The sequence below is a fragment of the Pelophylax lessonae genome (assembly GCF_965119305.1).
Source record: "Pelophylax lessonae genome assembly, chromosome: 12".
Lineage (NCBI taxonomy): Eukaryota > Metazoa > Chordata > Amphibia > Anura > Ranidae > Pelophylax > Pelophylax lessonae.
The window spans coordinates 186307192-186330993 of record NC_138779.1 but is presented as its reverse complement, the minus strand read 5'-3'; the positions used below and the strand labels follow the sequence as shown (position 1 = coordinate 186330993).

Genomic DNA, 23802 nt, shown 5'->3' with positions numbered 1-23802 from the left:
CCAGAAATGTCAGACTCCCTCAATAGGGCAAGGCAACGAGGAATACGCCAAGCAAAGGGCAGCAGCCCATTGCAATACACTGTATGAGGTTTTGCTGATTACAATAAAAAAAAAAACATTCCATGAATGTCAGAGAGAGAAATCACTGATGTATCTGGAAGATGCAATTAATGGTGAACTCCAGGCACAAAAACTTTAATTCAAATATATTCCTCAATAGCCACAAAAGGATAGAAATCCACATTGTATGCACCAAATATCTTTGTAAACCCAGATATTACCTTGAAAAAAATAGCAGTGGCATCATCACTGTGCTGTACATAGCCTGTACAGAGAGCAGAACTGTGGGAGGGGCCCAACAGGCTCCACCTACTACAGGCAGTCTGTAGAAAACTACAGGAGGGGGTGGAGACAAGAACAGTCACTCTGCACAGAGATGTGTTCACATGCATTTGGATCCACATTAACATTTAGTACGTGTTACTGATTTTCGAACTTGAATAGCCATTGGCCCAGGTGAGTTAATAGCTGTTTCCAACGCATTTTGACACACTGCCACTGACTTCTATGGGCCTCCCAACACAGTGAAATGCAATTTAAAAAAAAATTAAATTTTTTTCAAAACGTGTAGCACTGAGATAGGTGCAGACACCATCTTTGTTATGAGGAACTGCAATAGATAGCTTTTATCATGTTGGAACACGTGGGTTACCATGTGACCAAAAAACCCTTAAAGAGGAATTTTACCCATAACATCTTGATAAAAAATTTAAATTTTTAGCAAGGAATATACATTTAGGTCTGAATTTTTGGGAGAATTCAGACATGAAACACAGCCAAAGACGCAAAGAACTCTTCTGCAGTGCGTTTCACGGCCGCCCCGGAGATGTGACCAAAAGACCTTCAAAGAGGAACTTTATCCATAACATCTTGATTAAAAATAATGTTCTTTAACAAGGAACATAAATTCCACATAAACAATTATGCTACCAAAATGAGTGTGTGCTGTAATATGCTCCAGCATTGCTCCTGTTTCTTTCTGCTGGAGGCTGCCATTTTGCTGGAGCCCAGAGCCCCCGAGCAGTAGTAAATCTTTAGGCTGTCAGCAGCCTCTACAAATTTGGCACAGTGCCTAAAGATAGTGAGCAACTGAGCATGTGCAGAGCAGGGTAAGACAGTGTATTACTGGATTCTAAACAGTATAGGCACCTATTTTTAATATTTTCTGACTTAGGCTGGGTTCGCACTGTGTGCGGTGCAGCTCGCAGCAGGGGTCCGGTGCATCCCCGTGAACCATTTAAGGTTCCGAATAGATCTTAATTTTTGGCTGAATTCAAACCTGAAACGGAGCCAATGATGCACATGACTCTTCTGCAGTCCGTTTTGTGGCCACCCTGGAGATTTGACCAAAAGACCTTTAAAGAGGAACTTTATCCATAACATCTTGATAAAAAATAACGTTCTTTATCAAGGAACATAAATTCCACATAAATAATTATGCTACCAAAATAAGTGTGTGCTGTAAATTGCTCCAGCATGGCTCCTGTTTCTTTCCGCTGGAGGCTGCCATTTTGCCGGAGCCCAGATCCCCGAGCAGCAGTAAATCTTTAGGCTGTCAGAAGCCTCTACAAATTTGGCACAGTGCCTAAAGATAGTGAGCAACTGAGCATGTGCAGAGCAGGGTAAGACATTGTATTACTGGATTTTAAACAGTAAAGGCACGTATTTTTAATATTTTCTGACTTATGCTGGGTTCACACTGTGTGCAGCGCGGCTCGCCGCAGGGATCCGGTGCATCCCCGTGAACCATTTTAGGTCCCGAATAGATCAGAGTTTTTGGCTTAATTCAAACCTGAAATGGAGCCAAAGATGCACGGAACTGTTTTGCAGTGTGTTTCGAGGCCGCCCCGAAGATGTGTGAACTGGCTCCATTGAGAGCCAGACACACTCTCCTGTCAGGCGAATAGAATGCCGGGAAACCCACATCCAATTCGCAATAGTGTGAACCTGCCATAAAGGTCCACTGTAACTGTTTTTTGACAGCATTTTTTCCGTTATATACAATTAGATAAAAAGAGCCCAAAAAAATATAAAAACTCTGCATGAATTAAATGTTGCAAAGGGAAATTTTATAACGACTTTATTTTTATACGGCAGTGATGGCGAACCTTGGCACCCAGGATGTTTTGGAACTACATTTCCCATAATGCTCATGCACTCTGCAGTGTAGTAGAACCTAACCTCAGAGGAAACGTTCAGTCTCTATTAATGATTGGGAGCTGACGGGACTGGTTCCCGTCCATGTGATCAATGTCACAACCAGCCACAGTAGTCATGTGATCAACCAATCTTCCCCAAACACCCCAGGCATAAAGACCCTGGTAAAGGGGTGCTGGGGCCTATGCAGAAAGGCGTGCCGCATAACGGGATACTTTTTTTCTTGGTAAAAAAATCTCTTTAGCACCTCTTTATCTAAAAAAGCCCAGCATGACCCAATACATAGCGGTCGAGTCTTATACGGCTTCTCTATGCAAAGTAGAAGCACTCTGTTCCCGGGATGTTGGGCTCATGAATATGCATGTGCAACATATAGGATGCAGTTGCCATGGAAACCACATCCCCGGCTCGCCCTAGGAGTCCTGCCTGGATTCTCAGGAGATGGAGTGACTTCTAACCCGAGGCAGCCCGGTGCTACAGAACAGATTAAGACGGAAGAATAGGTTGGCGGGCGTCCATAGATAATGAAAGCACAATATGATTCTGCTGAGATAACAGAGCGGAGGACGCGGCAGAACAGAGGCAGACGTGTAGAACAAAACAACTGGGACAAGAGGACCCGGAGAGAAACGCACGTCTACAGATTTTCCTGAAGTTTAAGGTCTCGTGCGTGCAGCCACATGGGATCCATACAGCGCGCATCAGCACCCTCCACCTCCATAAAAACTTCCAAGTAACAAGAAATGCCAGCACACGAATGTTTCGTTTTGATGCAATTTATTGCAGCATGACAGCAGTGTACAACATGGTAAAATGCTAACGCATTTTGGCCGTAGCCTTACTCATGGCACTGAGACTCAGTTCCACATTCATTCCAATATGCGGTAGAGCTAGGGTGAGTTTGCATCTATTCTGTAAAAACCTGGAACCCACGGCTGCTACAAGATGTGCTGTATGCGGGTATGCACCGATCTTTGTATAAAGCACACAGACGCGTAAACATATACCCCAAACACAGGCAGTCTGAATTCAGGGCATACCCACATAGAGCACATCTTGTAGTTGCGGCATGTGCATGATCCCTAAACCAGTCTCTGGAATTCCCCAAAAAATCGAATAAAGACCCATGGCTGCTACATACAGTCCATTAAGTGCCAGCAACAACAAGATGCGATGTATGCGGGTATGCACCGGTCATTGTATAAAGCACACAGACACGCAAACATATGCCCCGAATACAGGCAGTTTGAATTCAGGGCATATGTCCATACCCATGCTTAACACAAGTACCGGTGCATACCCACATACAGCACATCTTATAGTTGCTGTCAAGTCTTGGGGAAGTTTTTATGGAGGTTCTGGATGATGCTCATGCATGCTGTGTGCCTCCTCTTGCAGCATTGGCATTGGAATTCCCAAAAAATCTAACAGAGACCCTCGGCTGCTACAGACAGCCCATCCAGTGCCAGCAACCACAAGATGCGCTGTATGCGGGTATGCACCAGTCTTTGTATAAAGCACACAGACCCACAAACATATGCCCCAAACACAGGGCATATGTCAATACCCATGCTTAACACAAGTACCGGTGCATACCCACATACAGCACATCTTGTAGTTGCAGTCAAGTCCTGGCAAAGTTTTTATGGAGGTTCTGGATGATGCTCATGCATGCTGTGTGCCTCCGCTTGCAGCATTGGCATGAGCCCTAAACCAGTCTCTGGAATTCCCAAAAAATCCAACAGAGACCCTCGGCTGCTACGGACAGCCCATCCACTGTCAGCAACCACAAGATGCGCTGTATGCGGGTATGCACCGGTCTTTGTATAAAGCACACAGACCCACAAACATATGCCCCCGAACACAGGGCATAAGTCAATACCCGTGCTTAACACAAGTACCGGTGCATACCCACATACAGCACATCTTGTAGTTGATGATGCTCATGCATGCTGTGTGCCTCTGTTTGCGGCATGTGCATGAGCCCTAATCCAGTCTCTGGCAATGGGGGGTGGTATGGTGTGGTCAGTCTACCGTCCCCCCAGGCTCATGGAGCACAAGGCACCACTGGTGGCTACCTCACTCAATCCACTGTGTCTATGGAGGGAGTAATGGAAGTCATCCTAGGAAAGGACTACAGACACATCTTCCTCTTATCATCACTTTGACTAGAGTGTGGGGGGGGGTTTACAGAAGATAACTTGGAAGAAAGATTTGTGATTTCAGTTCTATTCAAAGGAAGTGACAAGGACACTGCATTTCTGGCAGGATCACCAGATATTTTCGGCACATGCTGAAAATGTTCTTAGTCTAAAAAAGGAAAATCAATGCAGCCACTACATCTTGGGCCTGGTAATCTGCAATATATTACATTTTTGTTCTTGGGTTTAGATATCCTTTAAAGGCCCTGCTCTAGCTGGCAACAGAGGAGTGCGTTTCCAAAACATCCTCATTTACCTGTGTGTGTAAATAAGCCCAACATTACACTTATTCACTCCCATGTGACACCAGTGCAGCATTTCAGCTTCAATATTTGTAAGTATAACTCAGCTAATTGACTTACAGTGGCTGTTTTTCTGACCGTCCGCAGGCCAACTTTCCTTTCTTCTGTAGGAAATAGAAGAGGGCAACGACTAGAAGCAGGAGGAGGACGCACACAACGACTGCGATTATGGCCGTGCTGCTGCCACCGGTCTGTTCTGCAAGAGTCAATACAATGCAATTAGTCTAAAAGGCCAACATGTGAGTTGTAGAAATAAATGACAGCAGCGTAATATTGCTTAGTGCACCAGTAAAGCAGGGGTCTCCAATCTTTTCATGATGAGGGCTACATTGTTTATTTTACAAATGTTCACAGCCTTCCCTTTCACATCAGTAGTTCCCCCTTTAATATCCGAAGCCCCCCATAACATCAGAGCCCCCCTTTTACATGAGAAGCCAACAATACATCAGAGCACCTCCTCTCATTACAGTCCCCCTTTCACATCAGATCTTCCGTTCAGATCTGAAGCCCTTTCTTTTTAGAATCCCCCTTTTCACATCAGAAGCCCCTATCAAATCAGAGCACCCTCTTCCATCAGAGTCCCCTTTTTACATCAGAACCCTCTTTCATTACAGTCCCCCTTTCACATTAGATCTCACTTTCATATCAGAAACCCCATAGTTACATAGTTAGTGAGGTTGAAAAAAGACACCAGTCCATCCAGTTCAACCTATGATGTGTGTGTGTTTGCTGTTCACATGAGAAAGGAGCTTGTGCAGATCTGAAACACGTAGCCACACTCCTTTTGCCCTCCAGCAACATCACTTATGGCCTGCACTCCCCCAAGATCCCTGGATTTCTAGTTTCTCCCACCTGGCCAGCTTTTTCCTGGAATGTATTGATTTGCCATCCATCCACATGGTATCTGTTTAATACCGTCTTTTTAATGCTACACTTAGGCACCCTCTGGTGTTCCCCTTTTCACATCAGAAGCCCCCATCACATCAGAGCAGCGCCATTCACGTCAGAAGCTCCCCCCTTCCATCAGAGTCCCCCTTTCACATTAGATCTCACTTGCAAATCAGAAGTCTCATCACATCAGATTCCTTCTTTCACATCAGAGCACCCCTTTCATTACAGTCCCCCTTTCACATCAGAACCCCCGATCATATCAGAGCACCACCTTTCATTACAGTCCCCCATTCCCATCAGATTTCAATTTCAAATCAGAAGCCCCTATCACATAAGAGTCCCTACTTTTCACATCAGATGCCCCCATCACATCAGAACACCCCCTTCCATCAGAGCCCCCTTTTCACATCAGAAACCACCATTAAATCAGAGCACCCCCTTTCACATCAGATCTCCCTTTCAAACTAGAAGCCCTCATTATATAGGAGTCCCTTCTTTCGCATTTTCACATCAGAAGCCCCAATCACATTAGATCCCCCCTTTCACATCATAAGCCCCTTAGCTTTTGTGGGCAGGGTCAATTCTTGTAATGGGTTGGATGTGGCCCTTGGGCCGTAGTTCTGAGCCCCCTGTTATTATAGTTTGGAAATGGGAAAGGCACACTACTCACTGGCTCACGATTCAATAAAGCAATGAGCTCCATGTGCACTGACACTGGAGGGTTAGGGATGCTAGAAAACCTGGTACTGTTTTATGTTTCTCAATCGGGGATTTTCCATTATTTCAAGTGTAGATAACAAACAATGAGAGGAAACCTCCATAATAAGGCCTCCAACAGCAATAAAATCTAGACATGTTCTTATTCCTTCATGTAGAAGCCAAAAATTAAAAAACACATTGGCTGGAGTTACATTCTATGATTAACATGGTTAGATGTTAACAAGAAAGAACCCCCCCCCCCCTCCTCAAACGCACACTTGCCTATCAGATCCAATGTTGTCCTGCTGTGATCCACTTATCAGGTGTCATAGCCCCCATCTTGCCACTGATCAGAAGGAGGCTGCAGCAGCATGGACACACAGGGGCCAGTAGGGGGAGCTGGAGCACATCATCAGGGGCTGGCTGGCTGCCTGAACCTAAAAGAGGCACCCAGCCCCTGATGATGTTCTTCAGCTCCACCCACTGCTGCAGCCTCCTGGGATATGTTACGAGATAGCCCCAGGAGGTTGTGGGAGCAGGAACACATCATTCTTGCCAAGGCGAAAAGGCAGCGAGGACAGGAAAAAAAATAAAATAAAAAATAAGCAACAAATTACAATTGCAAGGGAAGAGGAAGTCAAGGGAGATAAAGTGGCTCTAGAGGGTGAAGGTTTGATTTATGTAAATATTAAATATTTATAATTTAATTTACTGAACTCCGGACAACAACTATTATTGTACATTAAGTGTTGGTTCACATTAGTGCGATCTCTGTGCGGTGCAAATTCAGCCATACAGTTTGTATGGCTGAATTCTCACCGCAATCGCACTAAACACGCACAGGACCCTTTTTTTGGTCCGCAGCAGAATCGGATTGCATGGTGGTTCACACTAGTGCGATCTGATTCTGTGCGAACTTTCAGTTCGCACTGCGATATGCGATCTGATCTGGGGTTGTTGTTAACTTTTAATTGACACCCCCAGCGTATCGCATGTGGCACTGTGAACTGCCAGGGGTGCGGATACGATGCGGGAACACGCTGTATATTCGCAGCCTTCCCGCATCGCAGAAATATGAACCGGGACTTATATAGTAAATATGAAGCACCACTAATAAAGTATTGCCCATCTCTGGCTGCTGCAGCTTTCGTCAAAACTTTCATTCAGCCTGCAGTCTCCGATTGGCATAAAATGTCCGATGCTAAGATTTCCAGTTCTGGCTGTAGTGCGCTGATCACAGCGGGGCGCTCAATGTACCCCATACTCTATGCAGAAAAGGCCTTGTATTCTAGAAAGGCCTTCTGTGACTAGAGGAGGTGCAAATGAATGGCACAATCTCCCCTCCTTCATTCACAAAATGCCTTGCAAGAATACAAGACCTTTTCTGCATGGAGGATGGGCTTCGCTGTGAGAAGTGTACTTCTTCAGAAAGTGGAAATCTCAGCACCGGATGTTCGGCACCAACAGGAGCCTGAACGAAAGGAAAGAATGCTGCAGCAGTGAGAGATAGGGCGCATTTATTTACACTTTTTGTGCAAATATGCAAAAATAGTTATTGTCTGGAGTTCAGTTTTAATGATTTATGAATAAACACATAACTGGCCTGGAGTTGCGCACCAAACTTTCCAACATATAAAAAACAAAAGTGCCTTTACATCCCCACATTACTCAGCACTGCTAGCGCATATAGAGAGAAGATAATCATATTTCCATAAAATATGATGCTAATTACCTTGAGCTGGTGACATACTTGGAGGAACATCTGCGGGGCAAAGGGAAGAAATATTATCTTAATTAATTTAGGCACAAAATAATATGAATTTAAAAATTAATGATAAACATCCATATATGTCACTGCGTTATGTGGCTTACATACTTAAAAAAACATGCAAATGCAACATACTGCAGTATGAAAGCTTTTTAGGAAAATTGAAAAAAAGAAAGTGTATCTGAAATCTAATTGGCTGTCAAGTGTTGCAGAAATAATTTTTCTGCCTCAATGCTTTCCTTTGAGATCTTTGCAATTTTTTAATTTTTTTTTAATTTTATTTCCCCTGATGAAGCCAATTGGACCATGTTTTTAGGGTTTGTTTTTTTTTTTTTTTTTTTGCGGATATAGGGTCCTGTATATGAAGGTCTGTTTTCTATTTAGAATTTTTTTTCTATTGGCTGAACTAAATACTGTAGAAGTGTGTCTTTTATCAGCCTAATAATGTACAGTAACGTTTAACCAGAAGGAAGTAAGGTTTTGACTAGAATAAGTGTGGCTTAACTTACTCAGGGGTGGGGTTGTTAATTTTGTGGGTGGGCTATAACCTAACTTGAGTGACAGCCTTCAGGCTGTATAAACAGGACACACTGATGTTGGATTGTGATATCCATATACTATAATTTACAGATTACAAGTCATATAAGGAGTGTATAATTATTACTTCTCAGCAGCGTTGGGTCACATGACCAGTAGACACTACATTGTTTGGATGGTACAGACAGCCACAGTTAGTTATCATTCTATGTTTACTGTTCTATGAAGGCTCCATGCACATCAGTGTTTTTTTTAAGCTCCTATAAGCTATTCTATGAAGCTTTTTTATGCTAGAAGTGTTTTTAAAGCTTCAGCGTTTAGGAGCAGAAAACAAATTGCTTTTTTAGAGTTTTTTGTAAAATTTTCCTGGCAGAAAAAACACTGAATGCTCCTTTTTGAGCGTTTTTGTTTTTTTGTTCTTTTTCTTCATGTACTGTAAAAATGCTAATAACATGCTAATGCTCCTAAATGCTTCTAAAAGGTACTAAAATGCTACTACAAGCCGGCACAATTATCAGCGTTTTTATCCACGTTTTTCAAGTGGTTTTTGAGCTTATAAAAATCACTAGTGTGCAAGGAGCCTAAAAGAGATATTGTAAAAACAAGGTTTGAGTTAGTGATCGTCCGATATCGTTTTTTATAGCTGATACCGATAATGGTCATCGCATATCTGTATCGGCCGATATCTGCCAATATTTTCGGAGATTTAAACATTTTTTATTTTATTTTTTACAGGTACTATTATGGAGGGATCTGGGGGTCTAAAAGACCCCAAACCCCATCCTCTGCACTTAAAAGCATTCAAAACGCCAAGTTTGGCTGTTTTGAATGCTGTCATTTTTTTGAATTTGGTGCAGAGTACCCGGAAATTATGTCATGACATCACTTCCGGGTTTTTACATGGATACCCAATCAGAGCCGAATGCGGCTTTGATCTGGTCTTCGGCGGCCGTGCAGGTAGGATGCCAGGGTCTCCCAGTGGGACGGGAGACCTGGGCAAGCCGCAGAAGACGGCGGGAGGGGGGGACGTCCCCTCCTGCTCCTTGTAATGACAGCCGAGCGGCTTCTCAGCCGCATCAGTTGTCATTACAAGACAGCCGACCGTCGGGTATGGATGCCGGTACCGGGGTGATGCCTCTAGCTGCAGGCATCACTCCGGTACAGTACTTTCCTGAAATATCGGCAATATCGGTAACCTCAGGGGCCGATTCCGATATATTGGGGAAAGTGCAGATCGGCCCTCGATATATCGGCTTTGCCGATAATCGATCAATCCCTAGATTGAGTGTCTCATATTTCCCTGGTTAACCAGGTTCTATATACTACAGAGGTTTATCTAACATACAGGATGGAACACATTTGAAAGAACAAGGGGTATGTAATACCAAGGTATTGCTTTCTGCTAAAACACTTCAGAAGCTGAAAAGAAATACAGAAGATGGGTCAAATACATCTCAGCAAAACCAAAACTACAAGCAATTTCTTGTCATACAACATCCAAGTTCCTCACATGCCCTGACCTCAGGGGGATGTCTAAGATCAGCCATCCGTGCATTCAGCAATTTTTTCACACATCCTCCCATTGACCAAGTAACACCCTTTCCGAAGTCAGACTTACACATGCTCAGTGTGAAGTTCTTTTTTCTCATTCCAAGGCGGTTTTCTGCACTGCAGGAAATATTGTTCATTGTCTTGGAATTGAACTTGAAGGAGACCTTACTTAGTACTTCCAGATCAGTGGAGGTCTCAGACACCTAAGAGAACAACACGGGATATAATTGCTGACTGGCTGGACACACAGGGAACTCAAATACAAGATGCATTGAGTAGAAACTAAAAGTTTGTATAATGCCCATGGAGCCAATCTTCTCTAGAATCCACTGACTATTATTAGTGATTCTTTGCAGTATGAAGTTTCGGTTCCAGTTTTCACCATTGCATGGAGTTGGTATGTTGTAGAATAAACAAGCAAAAAGTTGGGGGAGCAAACCCTGAACATGTATATCTAAAGCCGGTGCAGCTATGGACCAAGCGACATGTATATTAAAAAAGAATAGCGCACACATGCAAAAGAAATGACTATCAAATATGGAGACAATCCATAAATAAAAATGGGGATTTGGTCCCACCATAAGGCCATATCGTGCTCAAGCCCACCACTACGTCAAAGTACCCCATTATCAAGGGTTAGAGAGGCTGGATTCATCCTTTTTTATGGATAGTGTAGGACCCACTGATAATGGGGTACTTTGACGTAGTGGTGGGCTTTAGCACGATATGGCCATATGGTGGGACCAAATCCCCATTTTTATTTATGGATTGTCTCCATATTTGATAGTCATTTCTTTTGCATGTGTGCGCTATTCTTTTTTAATATACATGTTGTAGGATGCCACTTGTTTGCGTTTTTTACCTTCTTGCAGCCCTGTGGTCTTGGGTTTAATATTTCAAAAGGACACTATCTGTACCCTCTGGGTGCTTCTGTTTCTTGAGAAAACCTGCTTATAATTTTCCCAAATTGTCTCAACTGTGTATAAATGAGGTATGGACAATAAACTGTAAGCTCCATTGAACCTTCCTAAAAGTGCTAAAAGACAAAAAGAGAGCTCACCAGTGCAAATTCTTTAGTCAAACTGTAGTAATAAATACTGCAAAGGGGGGATTTTACGTTTCCCCGAGTTGGGCTTTAAGGTACACAATCCCACTGGTGGACAACTGTCCAAAGTTTATTCAAACACTCCAATAGGACTGCAGATAGACAATGATGTTCAAGACCATGCTGCTCTGTCCATACTGAGGAATCTCTAAACAACACTTAAGCCCCATACACACGCACAGATTGTTGGCCGTAAATTGTTGGCCAACGTCCGATCTGCCGATTGTAGGCTTGTTAGTATGATGCTTCCGACAACCAACTGCAAATTTTCGGCCGAAAAAAATCTGGTGTGCATGCTATAAAATTTTTATTGGCCAACAAAGAACGGCCGATTGTTCCTCAGTCAGTACAGATTTCGGCAGACAAAAATCAGATGAGCAAGACTGGGCATGCTCAGAGAAGAAAAAACACACTGAAAGTCAACCAGAACATGACATCACTTCTGAAGTTGGTTTTTGTTGGCCAACAAAAGTCCAGTGCAAGTCTAGAGCACATTTCAACCAACAAACAACACTGGACAAAAGTTGGCCGATCAGTTGGCCAACAATCTGTGCGTGTGTACGTGGCTCAAGAGACAAAAATAGCGAGCACCAGCCTCATGCAAACTTTTCAAAAGTATAATAAATACCTCAAGGGAGGACTCCTACTTTTATCCGTTGGGTTTTAAGGGATACATACCACTGGTGTACAACTGCCCAAAGTTCATTCAAATACTCCAATAGAACTGCAAATAGGCAATGATGTTCGAGGCCAAACTCTCCGAACACAAAGGGGGGGTTTTACTAAAACTGGTGCACTCAGAATTTGGTGTAGCTTTGCATAGTAACATATCACCTTCTAACTTCAGCTTGTTCAATTAAGCCTTGACAAAAAAACCTGGTTGGTTTCTATGCAGAGCTGTACCAGATTTTGCACTCTCCACCTAGGAGACAAAAATTAGAGCACAACAACCTGATGCAAACTTTTGAAAAGATTTTTACTTTTCCCAGACTTGAGCTTTAAGGAATACTGGTGGACAATTATCCAAATTTTACTCAAATACTCCAATAAGGCTGCAGATAGACAATTATCCTCAAGGCCACCTGGCCACGTAGCTCTCTCCAGATTGGGAAACCTCTAAAATGTTATTATTAACACCACAGCAGTGGACTGTCCCTTGGTATCCTCACATACAATACAGGACTTTGACATCTTGATGACGTCAGGGGGCATCTGACAATCAGAGTGCAGGTTGCTGGGACTGGTCTAACAGCGCAGAGGAGCCTGTGAGAGCTTACGATCTGCTCTCCCGACAAGCAAATGCCATTCTGTTCAGATGCTGCTAACCTACCGGCATGCTTTTGGCTTGTGTGACAAAACAGAATTCTCAGAAACATGGGAAGAACATACAAATTCCATACAGATAGTGTGCCTGTTGGGAGCTAAACCCTGGACTTTAGCAATGTAACAAGACAACTGACAAAAATATAAGTGAACAACTTTTCCGAATTATAGTATGATCTATAAACCACAGTGATTTTGTGGAATTAGTCAACTAACCACACAGAACAAAAGTTTAGAGAGTCGTCCTTGGCTTCAAATGTGCAAAAAGACAGAAATAAACCCATTAAATATAGCGGGTAGAATGTCAGCTGATATGACAATAGGGACACAGATCAAAGAGTCTATTGACCTCAAGCATGAAAATGACTGATACTTTCATTCTGGTCATCATGGTGTGGAGTGACACAAACCAACATATGATGTGGATTAACTACCACAGTGACTCAAAAGAGGTTTTATGAAAGGGTGGTGTCACACCATAGAGATATCAGTGCTGGCAATATTCAGCTATTCAGCTATACCTTCAGATCTGGTTGGTTCCAGGTTATTTTAGGTGTTGGGTTTCCTTTTGCTTTGCAGGATAACGTCACAGGGTGTCCTTCTGATTCTACTTCAACCTGATGGTTTTCCATGTCCAGTTCTGGTGGGCCTAATATAAACCAAATAGACAATATTTTTAATCTATACCTTTAAAGAAGATCTACACTTCACCTAAGCAAGCACCACAAACAGGGCCGTCCTTAATATTAGATGGAACCTAGGCAAACATTTTCAAGCCCCCCCCCCCCCGGCCATTTTTGCTGTCCACCTGCTCTGAGGCATACAATAAATAGCAGGTAGACTCAAATCACTTTACTGCAGCAGGTCAGGCAATGATTTAAAATGGTTACAGCACACATTACTGCTCACTGATTGGTTGCTAGAAGTTATTGCACATCCTTACCACTCACTGATTGGTTGCTAAAGGTTACTGCACATCACAACAACTCACTAATTGTTTGCCTGGGCTGGAGGGGGGATGGAATCAGTTTGAGTGCTTAGAGTGTATGGGAGTAGCGGCGTTGCTGGCAGGGGAATGGGATCAGTAACACTCATTTACTGTCACCTGTCAGTCAGTTTCCATTGGGCTCCCCCCTCTAGGCTTCCTCCATATGTCTCCCTCACTCCTTGTCCCAAGATGGGTCTCCTCACACAACTGAGACCGCCTCCATCTTCACTGTACCAGCCCAGGTCATCTGACTCAAGTTTCTGCTCTCTGATGGTATGCCCCATCTGCCTGCAGCTGCAAATTGAATAGGCAGAAAGACTGGGTAGGCGTTCTCCTGTGCAGTTACTATGGTGAGTGTGTTATGTCTCCTGAGTTCCGACCCAAACCAAGCTAGTTTCTTCTCTTCAGCCAGAGTGGCCGAAAACCAGGGCCCGGGTTAAAGTGCAAACTTTGCAACCATGGTAGTCAGTGGCACAGCTAGACATTCTTTCACACGGGGCAAAGACTTCGTTTAGCACCCCTCCATCTGAGAGAGAAGTCCTCCATCCAAACACCTCTAGCCCCCTGCCCAGAGAGTGAAGTTCAAATGTAAAATATAAATAAACTATAGAATTAAGGAATGCTGACTGGGGGGGGGGGGGGGTGTTTCGAGCCGGCTTTTGGACCTGCAGCTGCGCTCTTGTGATGGCTCTAAAAGCCTGCCTGAAAACTTCCCTTGTTCGACAATTTCTCATCCTGTTGCTAGGATGTTGCTATGGCACTCCAGCCTATGATGCTTGCCTCCGCCATCACAAGAACATACTAGGATTCACGCCACACATGCACAGTGCACCATCCAACCAGTTGCCCCAGGGCTGAGCTCTGCATCATGACACCAGGGGAGAGAGTGTGAAGTGTTTGAGGGCATCAATGGCTGGAATGCCATAGCAACATCCTAGCAACAGGATGGGGGATCACCTGCTGTGTGAGTTTTTCGGGCAGGCTTTCTGCAGCTCCAAATACTGGTGCTCACCTCTGCCATTACAAGAGCACACTCTCCCTGATTCAAAAACCATTAATGCATTCTCACCAGTTTCTATAGTGAAATAGGTCAGGCCAGGGAACTCAGCTATGGGATCATTTTGGACAGGCTACTGGAGGGGTACATAATTCAACATTGTTCACAGGCTCACAGTTTTTTGAGGGGCAGGTTTTTGATAAATTGGACTGACCCTTTTAGGAAGCACACACCCCGCCCTCACCAGTCCTGGAGTTGCAGGGTGAGCTGAGGAGACCTGACCCGACAGAACACTGTAAGTAACCTACAATACAGCTTTGATTCTAGTCCCCGACTTTAAGGCTAGCACAAAGTCGCTTTACATGGAAACAATAGAGTTCTGTAGATGGGTGGAGAAACCATTTAATGGCATCATTGATTGTTTATATGCATATAACTCCATGGAGTCTCACCTTCCACTACGATAATGATACTCTGCTCTTTGCGTAGTCCTGGCACTGAGGGAACATTAGCTTCACACGTATAAACCCCAGAGTCAGAATAAGACAAATCTTTCAATCTATATCTGCTAGATTTGGAGAGAACAGCATCACCCTGCAGTACAAGAGAGAACAAAAAGAATTCAGGACACGAAAAGCGAGACATCAAACAAGCATGTATGAGCGCTGAAGGAAGTATCTGAATTTCCAACACAACTAAGTCAGCAGGACCCCAAGTAAATGTGTTTTACATATTTATTATAAAGACAGTGTCATATATGTCAAAGAAAACTAACACTTTGGGGCCACGCAGGGTGTCTTCCTCAAGGCAACATAGTGAGGTTTAGGTCTACGGTCACTATATAGCCTTATAAAAAGGACCATGCGTGGCCCAGAAATATCATTATTCTTTGCCATACGTGACGCTGTCTTTACATTAAATGTATAAAACACATTTAGTCGGAGCGTTGGTGACTTTGTTCCTTCTTGTCTGGTTCTGACATGGTACATCCACTTGAAACGCCCAACTCGTATTTAAAAGTCAAATACTTTGAGGGGTGCAACTTCAAAATGTGGATATTTCGAAATGTGTTTTTCAAACATCACTAATTGTTTGTGAGAAAATTACACCTGGAAACTGATTGGTAGGTGTCGCACATGGGTGTTCTTCTCATTCAGAGCAGATTATTACATTCGGTGAGGGATACTTTCACTAGGGACGCACCGATCCAGATATTCGGATCGGAAATTGGCCCCGATCCAGACAAAATAGCTGGATCGGAGATCGGTAAAGTTCAGCCGTCCCACGGTCCGGCTCACAGGCGGAGTGATATCAGATGCACTCCGCCTGTGAATGAAGGAGCCACACACATGAAGCAGCGGCTTTGCAGCCGCTTGCTTTGTGTGTAGCTCCGGATCGGTTCCGTATCGGTATCGGCGATTTCACCTCGCCAGATATCGGTATCAGCTCCAAAAAAGCCGGATCGGTGCATCCCTAACTTTCACGGTCCAGAAGGTATTAACTTTTATGTTAAGGTTAGGGTGGTTAAAGGTTAAGGACAGGGTAGTTGTGGGTATAGGGTTAGCTTAGGGGTTAAACATTGTGAGGGAGGTTAAGGTGTTAAAGGAAATCTAAACTAGCCTAAAGGGCAGCAGCAGGTAGTATACAGTGCTTCATGTTTTTGCCCATGTCAAAATTAAGTCCCACTTCTTGTCATTCCAATCTCAAATAACAGAGCTTCTATTGTCCACTAAGTGTCCATTCACACTAGTCCGACTTGTCAGACGACTTGGTAAGCCTGACAAGTCACACACTGTCGCGGTCCATTGACTTGTACAGGAGCCGTTCTAATAGGACACAAGTCGCTCCGACTTAGAAAAAGGGTCCTGTACTACTTTGGGGCGACTTGGAGCGACTTGCATAGACATTCATTTTATGAAGTCCGTGCAAGTTGTGCCGAAGTTGCGCTGCACGCGACTTCACAGGTCGCCCCCTAAGTCGGAGCGAGGTAGTGTGAACCGAGCCTCAACGTCTGAAATTACATTAATAAGTGTAAGTGGTTGGACTTGGTGCCGAGAAGAGTTAGGACTTAGCCCTAACATTAGGACTAGGTCTAACAACCAAGGGGCTTTAGAGGGCCACAGTTGCTGATTTAAACACAAATACAGGTAGCTGCGGACACACCACCAGATCCTTGCACCTTGGTCAAGATTCCATTTAAGGTTTAGGTGTTCACGTTTAACCTAGAGTGTAAGCAAAGGAGATGGTTACAAAAAAAGCCACTAAAGGTTAAATTTAGCATTGGGCTTACATGTTGTGGGTGCAGATTCAGGTTAATTACTTATTTTAGTGGTTTGAAGGTTGGGGATTTGGGCACTAGGAGGCAGTGGCGGCTGGTGCTTAAAAACATTTTTTTTGGGGGGGGGGGGCGCAAAAAGAAAAATGTAATAGGTATTTTAATTGCACTCTGTGTCTTCCTGTTGCCGTGACAGCTGAACCCCTTACTATTAGCATCACATGGACAGGAAGTAAGGGAAAATCTCCCCAGTGGGGACGCAGACAAGAACACGTTATTAGTAGTATGTGGAGGGGTTTGAACACCTGGCAATGTTTTTATTGTTATCTCTGTCTTCATGTCACCATGACAACAGCACCCTTTATGTGTGTGGTAGCATCACAGAGACAGGAAGTGATGAGAAATCTCTCCAATAGGGACACAGACAAAAGCACATTTTAGTAGAATGGGGAGGGATAGAAGTTCTTGAAAAAAAAATGTTATTGCTGTGTCTTACTGTTGCTATGACAGCTGCACCCTTTAGTTGTGTAGTAGAATCACAGAGACAGGAAGTGAGCATAAATCTCCCCAAATGGGGGCACAGACAGGAAGTGAGGAAAAATCTCTGCTGTGGGGGCACACACAGAAAGTGAGGAAAAACCTCCCCATTGGCGACACAGACAAGAACACAAGCACGTTTTAGTAGGGGGAGTTCTTGCATTTTTATTTGTATTGCTCTGTGTCTTCCTGTTGCCCTGACAGCTGCACCCCTTACTCCTGTAGTAGAATCACAGAGACAGGAAGTGAGGGAACATCTCTACAATGGGGACACAGACAAGAACACAAGCACATTTTAGTAGAGTTGGGGGTTGGACATTCTTGCAGTTTTTTTTGTATTGCTCTCTGTGTCTTCCTGTTGCTGTGACAGCTGCCCCAATGTGCAGAAGAATCACAGAGACAGAAGTGATAAGAAATCTCCCCAGTGGGGTCAGTGTCAGCATGCTGGGTGAATCTGTAGGACTGACTGATACATAGACTACTGAGCTGGGTGTGTACAGGAGGGGGATCATACAAGGGGGACTACAAGTCAGTGGCGGCCAGCAGCAGAGGAGACACACACGAGGCAGCGGCTTCATTTACCTGCTCCTGGCTGACTCGAGACGTCTCGCGACCGCCGACCACGCTGCTCCTCCTCGCTCTGACGGCGGGCGGGAACCGGGAAGGTGGGCGAGTAAGAGTGACTGACGCGCACAACGCCCCCACGACGACATCAGACGGGAGTCCTGAATGATTGGTCCAGGCTGGAGTCTGGACCAATCACAGGACTAGAAGTGTAGAAGTGGGGAGTGTCGGGGCGCATTGCTATGTGCCCCGATGACACCCAGAAGGCCGCCAATCGGCGCCTCTGCTCTAATCACGTGGAATGCCAAACCCCACCCCTCCCCCCATAGACTGCAATAGGTCCGGCACCCCTATCAAGCTTTAAAAGGTAATTTTTTTTTCTTTGAAGATGCTGATTGGGGGGGCGGCGCCCCTGCGCCCCCTATAGACTGGCCGCCACTGCTGGGAGGGTTGGAGAAAATGTAGATTATGGCACTGAAGGCCCCATGCTGTGAACCAATGTACAAAAACTGAACGTGGCACTTTGGAGATAGCTCCACCTGGCTCCCAACTCTGTGACTAAAGCTGGTCATTTATTATACAATTTTATTGTACAATTTTTCTTTAGATTTACCAAATTCATATAATATGAGGCCAAACCTAAACACTTTCAATTTGCATGCAATCAGGCAGGTCCTTGCACTACATAGTTGAAGGTCAATTTAAAAGAAATTGAAAATTGTAGAATGTATGGCCAGCTTAAGTCCTACTCCTGTCACCTAGTCACGCTTCTAGTACAAATGTAGGAAATGTTCTTGTAAATGCTGCAGTCATTCAGATCCTGTATCTAGATAACGTCCCAGAGACAATGCTTATTTAGTGACTTCACCTTCTTCCAAAGGAGATCAGGAGTTTCTGAGCCATCACAAGAGCAGAACAATTGGACATCTTCCCTGAGTGAACGTTTAACTTCTCTTTCTGTTGGGATGACAGTCACAGGGTTTAGATCTGTGAAGGAAAGATTAAATAAAATAGAATGAATGGCAGGCCAATGACAGCAATGGCAACTTCCCCAAAGGCTGATGACTCCTTGAACTATTGGAAAACCATTTCTTTATAAGTGCTGAGACTTCTAAGTGGATGTAAAAAGTGAAGTTGTAAAGCAGTCTGCTGTTGGGGATACTAACATACTAATTAAAATTCAAACTCTATGCCAGGGGTCCTCAAACTATGGCCCTCCAGTTGTTCAGGAACTACAATTCCCATCATGCCTTGTCATGTCTGTGAATGTCAGAGTTTTACAATGCCTGTTAGGATGTGTAGTTCCCCAACAGCTGGAGGGCCATAGTTTGAGGATCCCTGCTCTATGCACCTAAATCGTCAACAACCCAACCTTCCAGGACCACAGTAAAAAGGCAACAAGAACAGAGGAACAAAGAAAAAAAGTAGGCATTAAAAAGGACACTCCTAAAACACGCTAAAACCACCAAAATGGTGTTATTTCTATGAGCAACCTATCAGGCTTCCCTCTCTCACGCTGCCATGGCGTATTTGCAAGACACTGACTGTCAGAGAGTTGGTATCTGCATAGAATATTTGGTGGGTAATGCAGTAACTCTGCAATGCGCTATATAAGGTGCATTTCATACATCACTTTTTTTTAACATCTTCTATCTTAAGTACAAACTTTCTAAATCCAGAAACAATTTAGAAAATGGAAGCAGATATTAAAGCATTAGGGTCCTTTCACACTGATCAATTTTTGATGTGCTTTTGGTGTTTAAAGCAGAACCAAAATACATGAAAAATGTATGCCTTAAAATTCTATGGAACTTATCACACCAATGCACTGGGAGTGTGGTGCATTTTAAAAGTTCTCTATGTTGCATTATTGGTGCTCAAAAAGTCCACCAAAAATGTACCTCCCCAATTAAATGAATGGAAAATGCACCAAATACACATCAAAAACACAGTGGTTGCGTTTTTTGGTGCACTTTTTGAGTCACATGTCCTTGTTTCACAGATGTTTGACTGAAGTCATGGCAACCAGTAATCGCCCCACAAATGCAACACAAAAAGCACCAAAAATTCATATGTGTTTTTTCAGTGGAGCAGTGGGAAAGGATCCTTAAGCCCCGTACACACGAGAAGAAATTTGGCCGGGATTTTTTGTCCGACGACCGATCTGCCGATTTTCGGCTTGTTAGTATGGTGCTTCCGACAGCCGACTCCGAATTTTCGGCTGACAAAATCCTGATGTGCAGGCATTAAAATTTTTGTCCTCCGTGAAAACACGTCCGATTTTCGTCTCATTAGTACAGATTTCGATGGGGAAAAATCTTATGAGCAAGACTAGGCATGCTCAGAGAGAAAGAACACATACAAAGCTATCCAACACATGACATCACTTCTGAAGTAGAATTCTGTCGTACGGGAAAATTTGTGTGCAGTCTAGAGCACATTCCAACCAACAGACACCACTCGGGATAAAAGACGGACGACCGGCGGGCGGAAATTCGTTGCGTGTGTACGAGGCTTTAGGGTGTGTTTACTTACGGTGCACAAACAGCTCTATGCTCCTGAACAGGTCAACTTCTTCAGGGCTATCAAAATCCAGAGCTTCACAGCGATAAGTCCCAGAGTCACTCCGAGATATATTCTGAAACACGTAAACTCCATTGGAACCAGAATCTATTTCCTGCTCTCCGTTATCCTAAAAGAGAGACAATGATGCATTAAACACAAAAGTGTGCAACGCAAGCAGTCCTATATAATAAAGCAACGTAAAGCACAATAACTAAAGAAAGGAACCCACAGCAAGAAACCAGTATTACTGGCACAAGGGAAATATAAAGAATCTGTCATTAGAGTAATGGGGGGCTACCATTAATGGCCTCCTTTAAAAATGTGAGTTGTATGAACCCTATGCCTACTCTTTGGGTTCAATATTTTTATAGTCGTTGACTCAAAACAAACATGAAGATTAGAAAAGTTGACAGCTAACCTGTATGTGCAATTATAAGCTTTTGCTGCTGAGAGATTATACCAACATAGGAAAAATGTTGAGTTTGACTTCTCAATCGTCCCATTAAATCACTAAATATTTCATGCTAGGAGTAAAAATTGATCACAAAGCAGACAGAACAAATGGTTCCTAATGGAGTATGTTACAGAAGTAGTATCTTGTCGTGATCAGCTGTATATAAATGGAGCATTAATATAAGTGTAGCACCCTCCTAGATAGGTGCTAGGTAAAGGCATCTAATGATCCTGCTGCTTATCAGGGGAGCCTGATCTTTAGTTAGGCCTGCTCTCTCTGCTCAGTGCGTATTCATCTGGTCTGAGGGAGTGTCCCCACTATATCCAATAGAGAGGCATGTTGGACAGTGGAGGAAACCTGGCCAATGATACACAAGCTTTAGTAACTGTCCCAGTGGGTTAGCACCTGGAGAGGTGCATCATGGGATTGGTGATAAAAGCGGGGAGCGCATGAGCCAGGGTGTCTTTTGGTGGGAGCAAAGTCCCAGGAGGAGGTGGATGGCTGTCTCCTCTCCTGTAGGTGTGAGGAAGGTGGTTCAGGCGGTCGGCCTAGTGAACCAGGTGTGGAGCTGAGCTGCAGAGGATCCAGAGTGCTGACAAGTGGAGCTACTGGCAACGACTTTTGGGAAAAACAGCATTGTGAGTACCAGGAGTTCTGCCTAAGGGTCTGCCTAGCAGAGGGGACCACTCCAGAGAGGTCAGGGGATCAAGGAGCTAGCTCACACAGGAAGTTAACAGTAAAGGGGGTGCCATGTAGTTGACCCTGAAGAATAGGAACAAAGGGGGTGCCAGGAAGGACCCTGAAGTTGTTCGGCAGTACAGTACAGTTTACTTCAGGAAGCTTATTTAATTCTAATTCACAGCTAAGGGCAAAGTGAAGCAGTGGCCTAGCCGTGACTAGCATTACTTAGCGTTACTCAGCGTTATTCAGCAACTTTCAAGTCATACCAGCCAATTATGCATAGTTATATTAAGTTGGAGTATCCCACTCATTCCCTTCTCCTATTCAAGTTCCAAATAAAAACACAAAACCCAAAGCTACTGGACTGTTTCCTGACTGAGCCAAAATCACTTTAAAAATGCTGAACTGTCTTGTTGTCGCTAATGGTAAACCAGGTGAACCCGTAACCAGCAGCTCCCATGGGAGTAGTGCTACATAGGATTAATCACTACTACGTGATAGAAATTGATCGCTAAGGATAGAGCACGTGACTCCCTATGGAGTAAATACACAAGTAATTAAATGTGGTGACCATCCCAATTTATAGTGAAGGATGATCCCAGGTTTGGTCCGAACGAAAGCTGTCACTCCCACCCACTGCCGCCCAATCAACTGTGACCAGGGCATTCCTCACCTTGCAGCTGTACACAGAAAAGGGCATGGATGCTCGTGGGATCATTAGCCTAATATGGCCATATTCAGTCCATGATTCACAAGCATCCAGGCCCTACTGTGTATATACAGCTGAAAGGCAGGGAGTGCCCTGGCAGAAAGCGATTGGATGGCAGTAGGCGGTAGTAAATATTTATATCCAGGTTTAGTGCGAACCCAAGTTCGGACCAAACCCAAGTTTTTGAAACTTGTAAAACGTGTTACTATTTATAAATAGCTTTTAGAGCAAAATGCACATTAAAGGATGAGTTAAAAAAAAATTTCACATATTTTTGCAGGAAAAAAAGAGTGCATTTTTAATTTTTTTCACAGGAGCTTGCAGAGCATTGCACACGCGATCAGTGCAGTGGTGCAAATGTCAGGCTCCTGCAGACATTGCCTACAGCTCTGAGCCCTTATCTCTGTACAAGCAGTCAGTTTCAGTGCTATAGGAAGTGTAAATGGACAGAGAGTGCGCCGATGACAGACAGGACTTGTAGTTTATTCATTCACAGATCCCTGGTGGGAGGCTGGTGAACAGTAGCATGTTACATGTTAGAATGTGAACAAAAAAATGCAGCGCTCGACCTCAGGGACCAACGAGACTGGAACTACCGGTGCTCAGGCAAGAGTATCTGTACACTCTCCAGGAATATCCAATGAAAAGAAGCCTGGCAGCTCAGTATTGTCCATAGCTTTGCTACATAATAACCAGTAAACTTATACATTTCCAATAGACAGCTTAACTCATAGCACCATGATTATGGCTGTATAGCCAAAAATGTAAGTGGATTTTACTATATAGCAATTAGGACTTAATGTTATGGACAATACCGAGCTGCCAAATTCTTTTTCTTGAATGGATTTTTCATGTCACACTCTAAATACAGGTGTATGTAACTTGTTCCTAAAGAAGAACCCTTTCTTTCCTTTGCAAAGAACAAACAAAACAATTTGCAATAAAAACAGAGGTTTTAGTTGCACAACTTTTCGAAATATATATTTGGAAGCCACACTGCCTTGTGAAGGCCCCTCTGTATAGTCCTAACTTTAGCCTTCATGCTGTGGCATACAGTTTATAGCAATTAATACATTGAAAGCGGAGTTCCAGTCATTTTTTTGTTCATTAAAAGTCAGCAGCTACAAAAAGTGTACCTGTCATGTGTCCCAGAAGGCTTCGGGAAGGAGAACTTCCGATCGCCCAAGGACGACCGGAACGGAAGGGGGAGCAGGTTCCTGTCAAAATCAGGTATCTGCTCCCCCCATAGGAGATGTACAGCCAAACGAGCTTTGGCTGCACATCTCCTTTAACCTCCCTAGTGGTATTCCCGAGTGTGGCTCGGGGTTAAATTTCAGTGCCAAAAGTTTGGCTGTACATCTGTGATTCGATCACCGGTGTGCCGTTTGTTCTGCACTCTTGTGACCTGTTTTTTAGCAGAGAGTGGTCTGAAGTCCAC

General features: G+C 43.9%; 1 protein-coding gene across 1 annotated transcript in view; it reads right to left on the bottom strand.

Annotated features, from left to right (window-relative positions):
* The window catches only part of BCAM (basal cell adhesion molecule (Lutheran blood group)), a 152127-nt gene that overhangs the window by 25375 nt on the left and 102950 nt on the right, over window positions 1-23802 (bottom strand). The window contains exons 8-14 of the mRNA XM_082274476.1: window positions 20491-20647; window positions 18824-18942; window positions 15032-15173; window positions 13116-13243; window positions 10234-10369; window positions 8043-8072; window positions 4781-4916 (exon numbers count right to left, since the gene is read on the bottom strand). Coding sequence (XP_082130602.1) covers window positions 4781-4916; window positions 8043-8072; window positions 10234-10369; window positions 13116-13243; window positions 15032-15173; window positions 18824-18942; window positions 20491-20647 — 848 coding nt within the window. The remainder of the gene's footprint in view (window positions 1-4780; window positions 4917-8042; window positions 8073-10233; window positions 10370-13115; window positions 13244-15031; window positions 15174-18823; window positions 18943-20490; window positions 20648-23802) is intronic.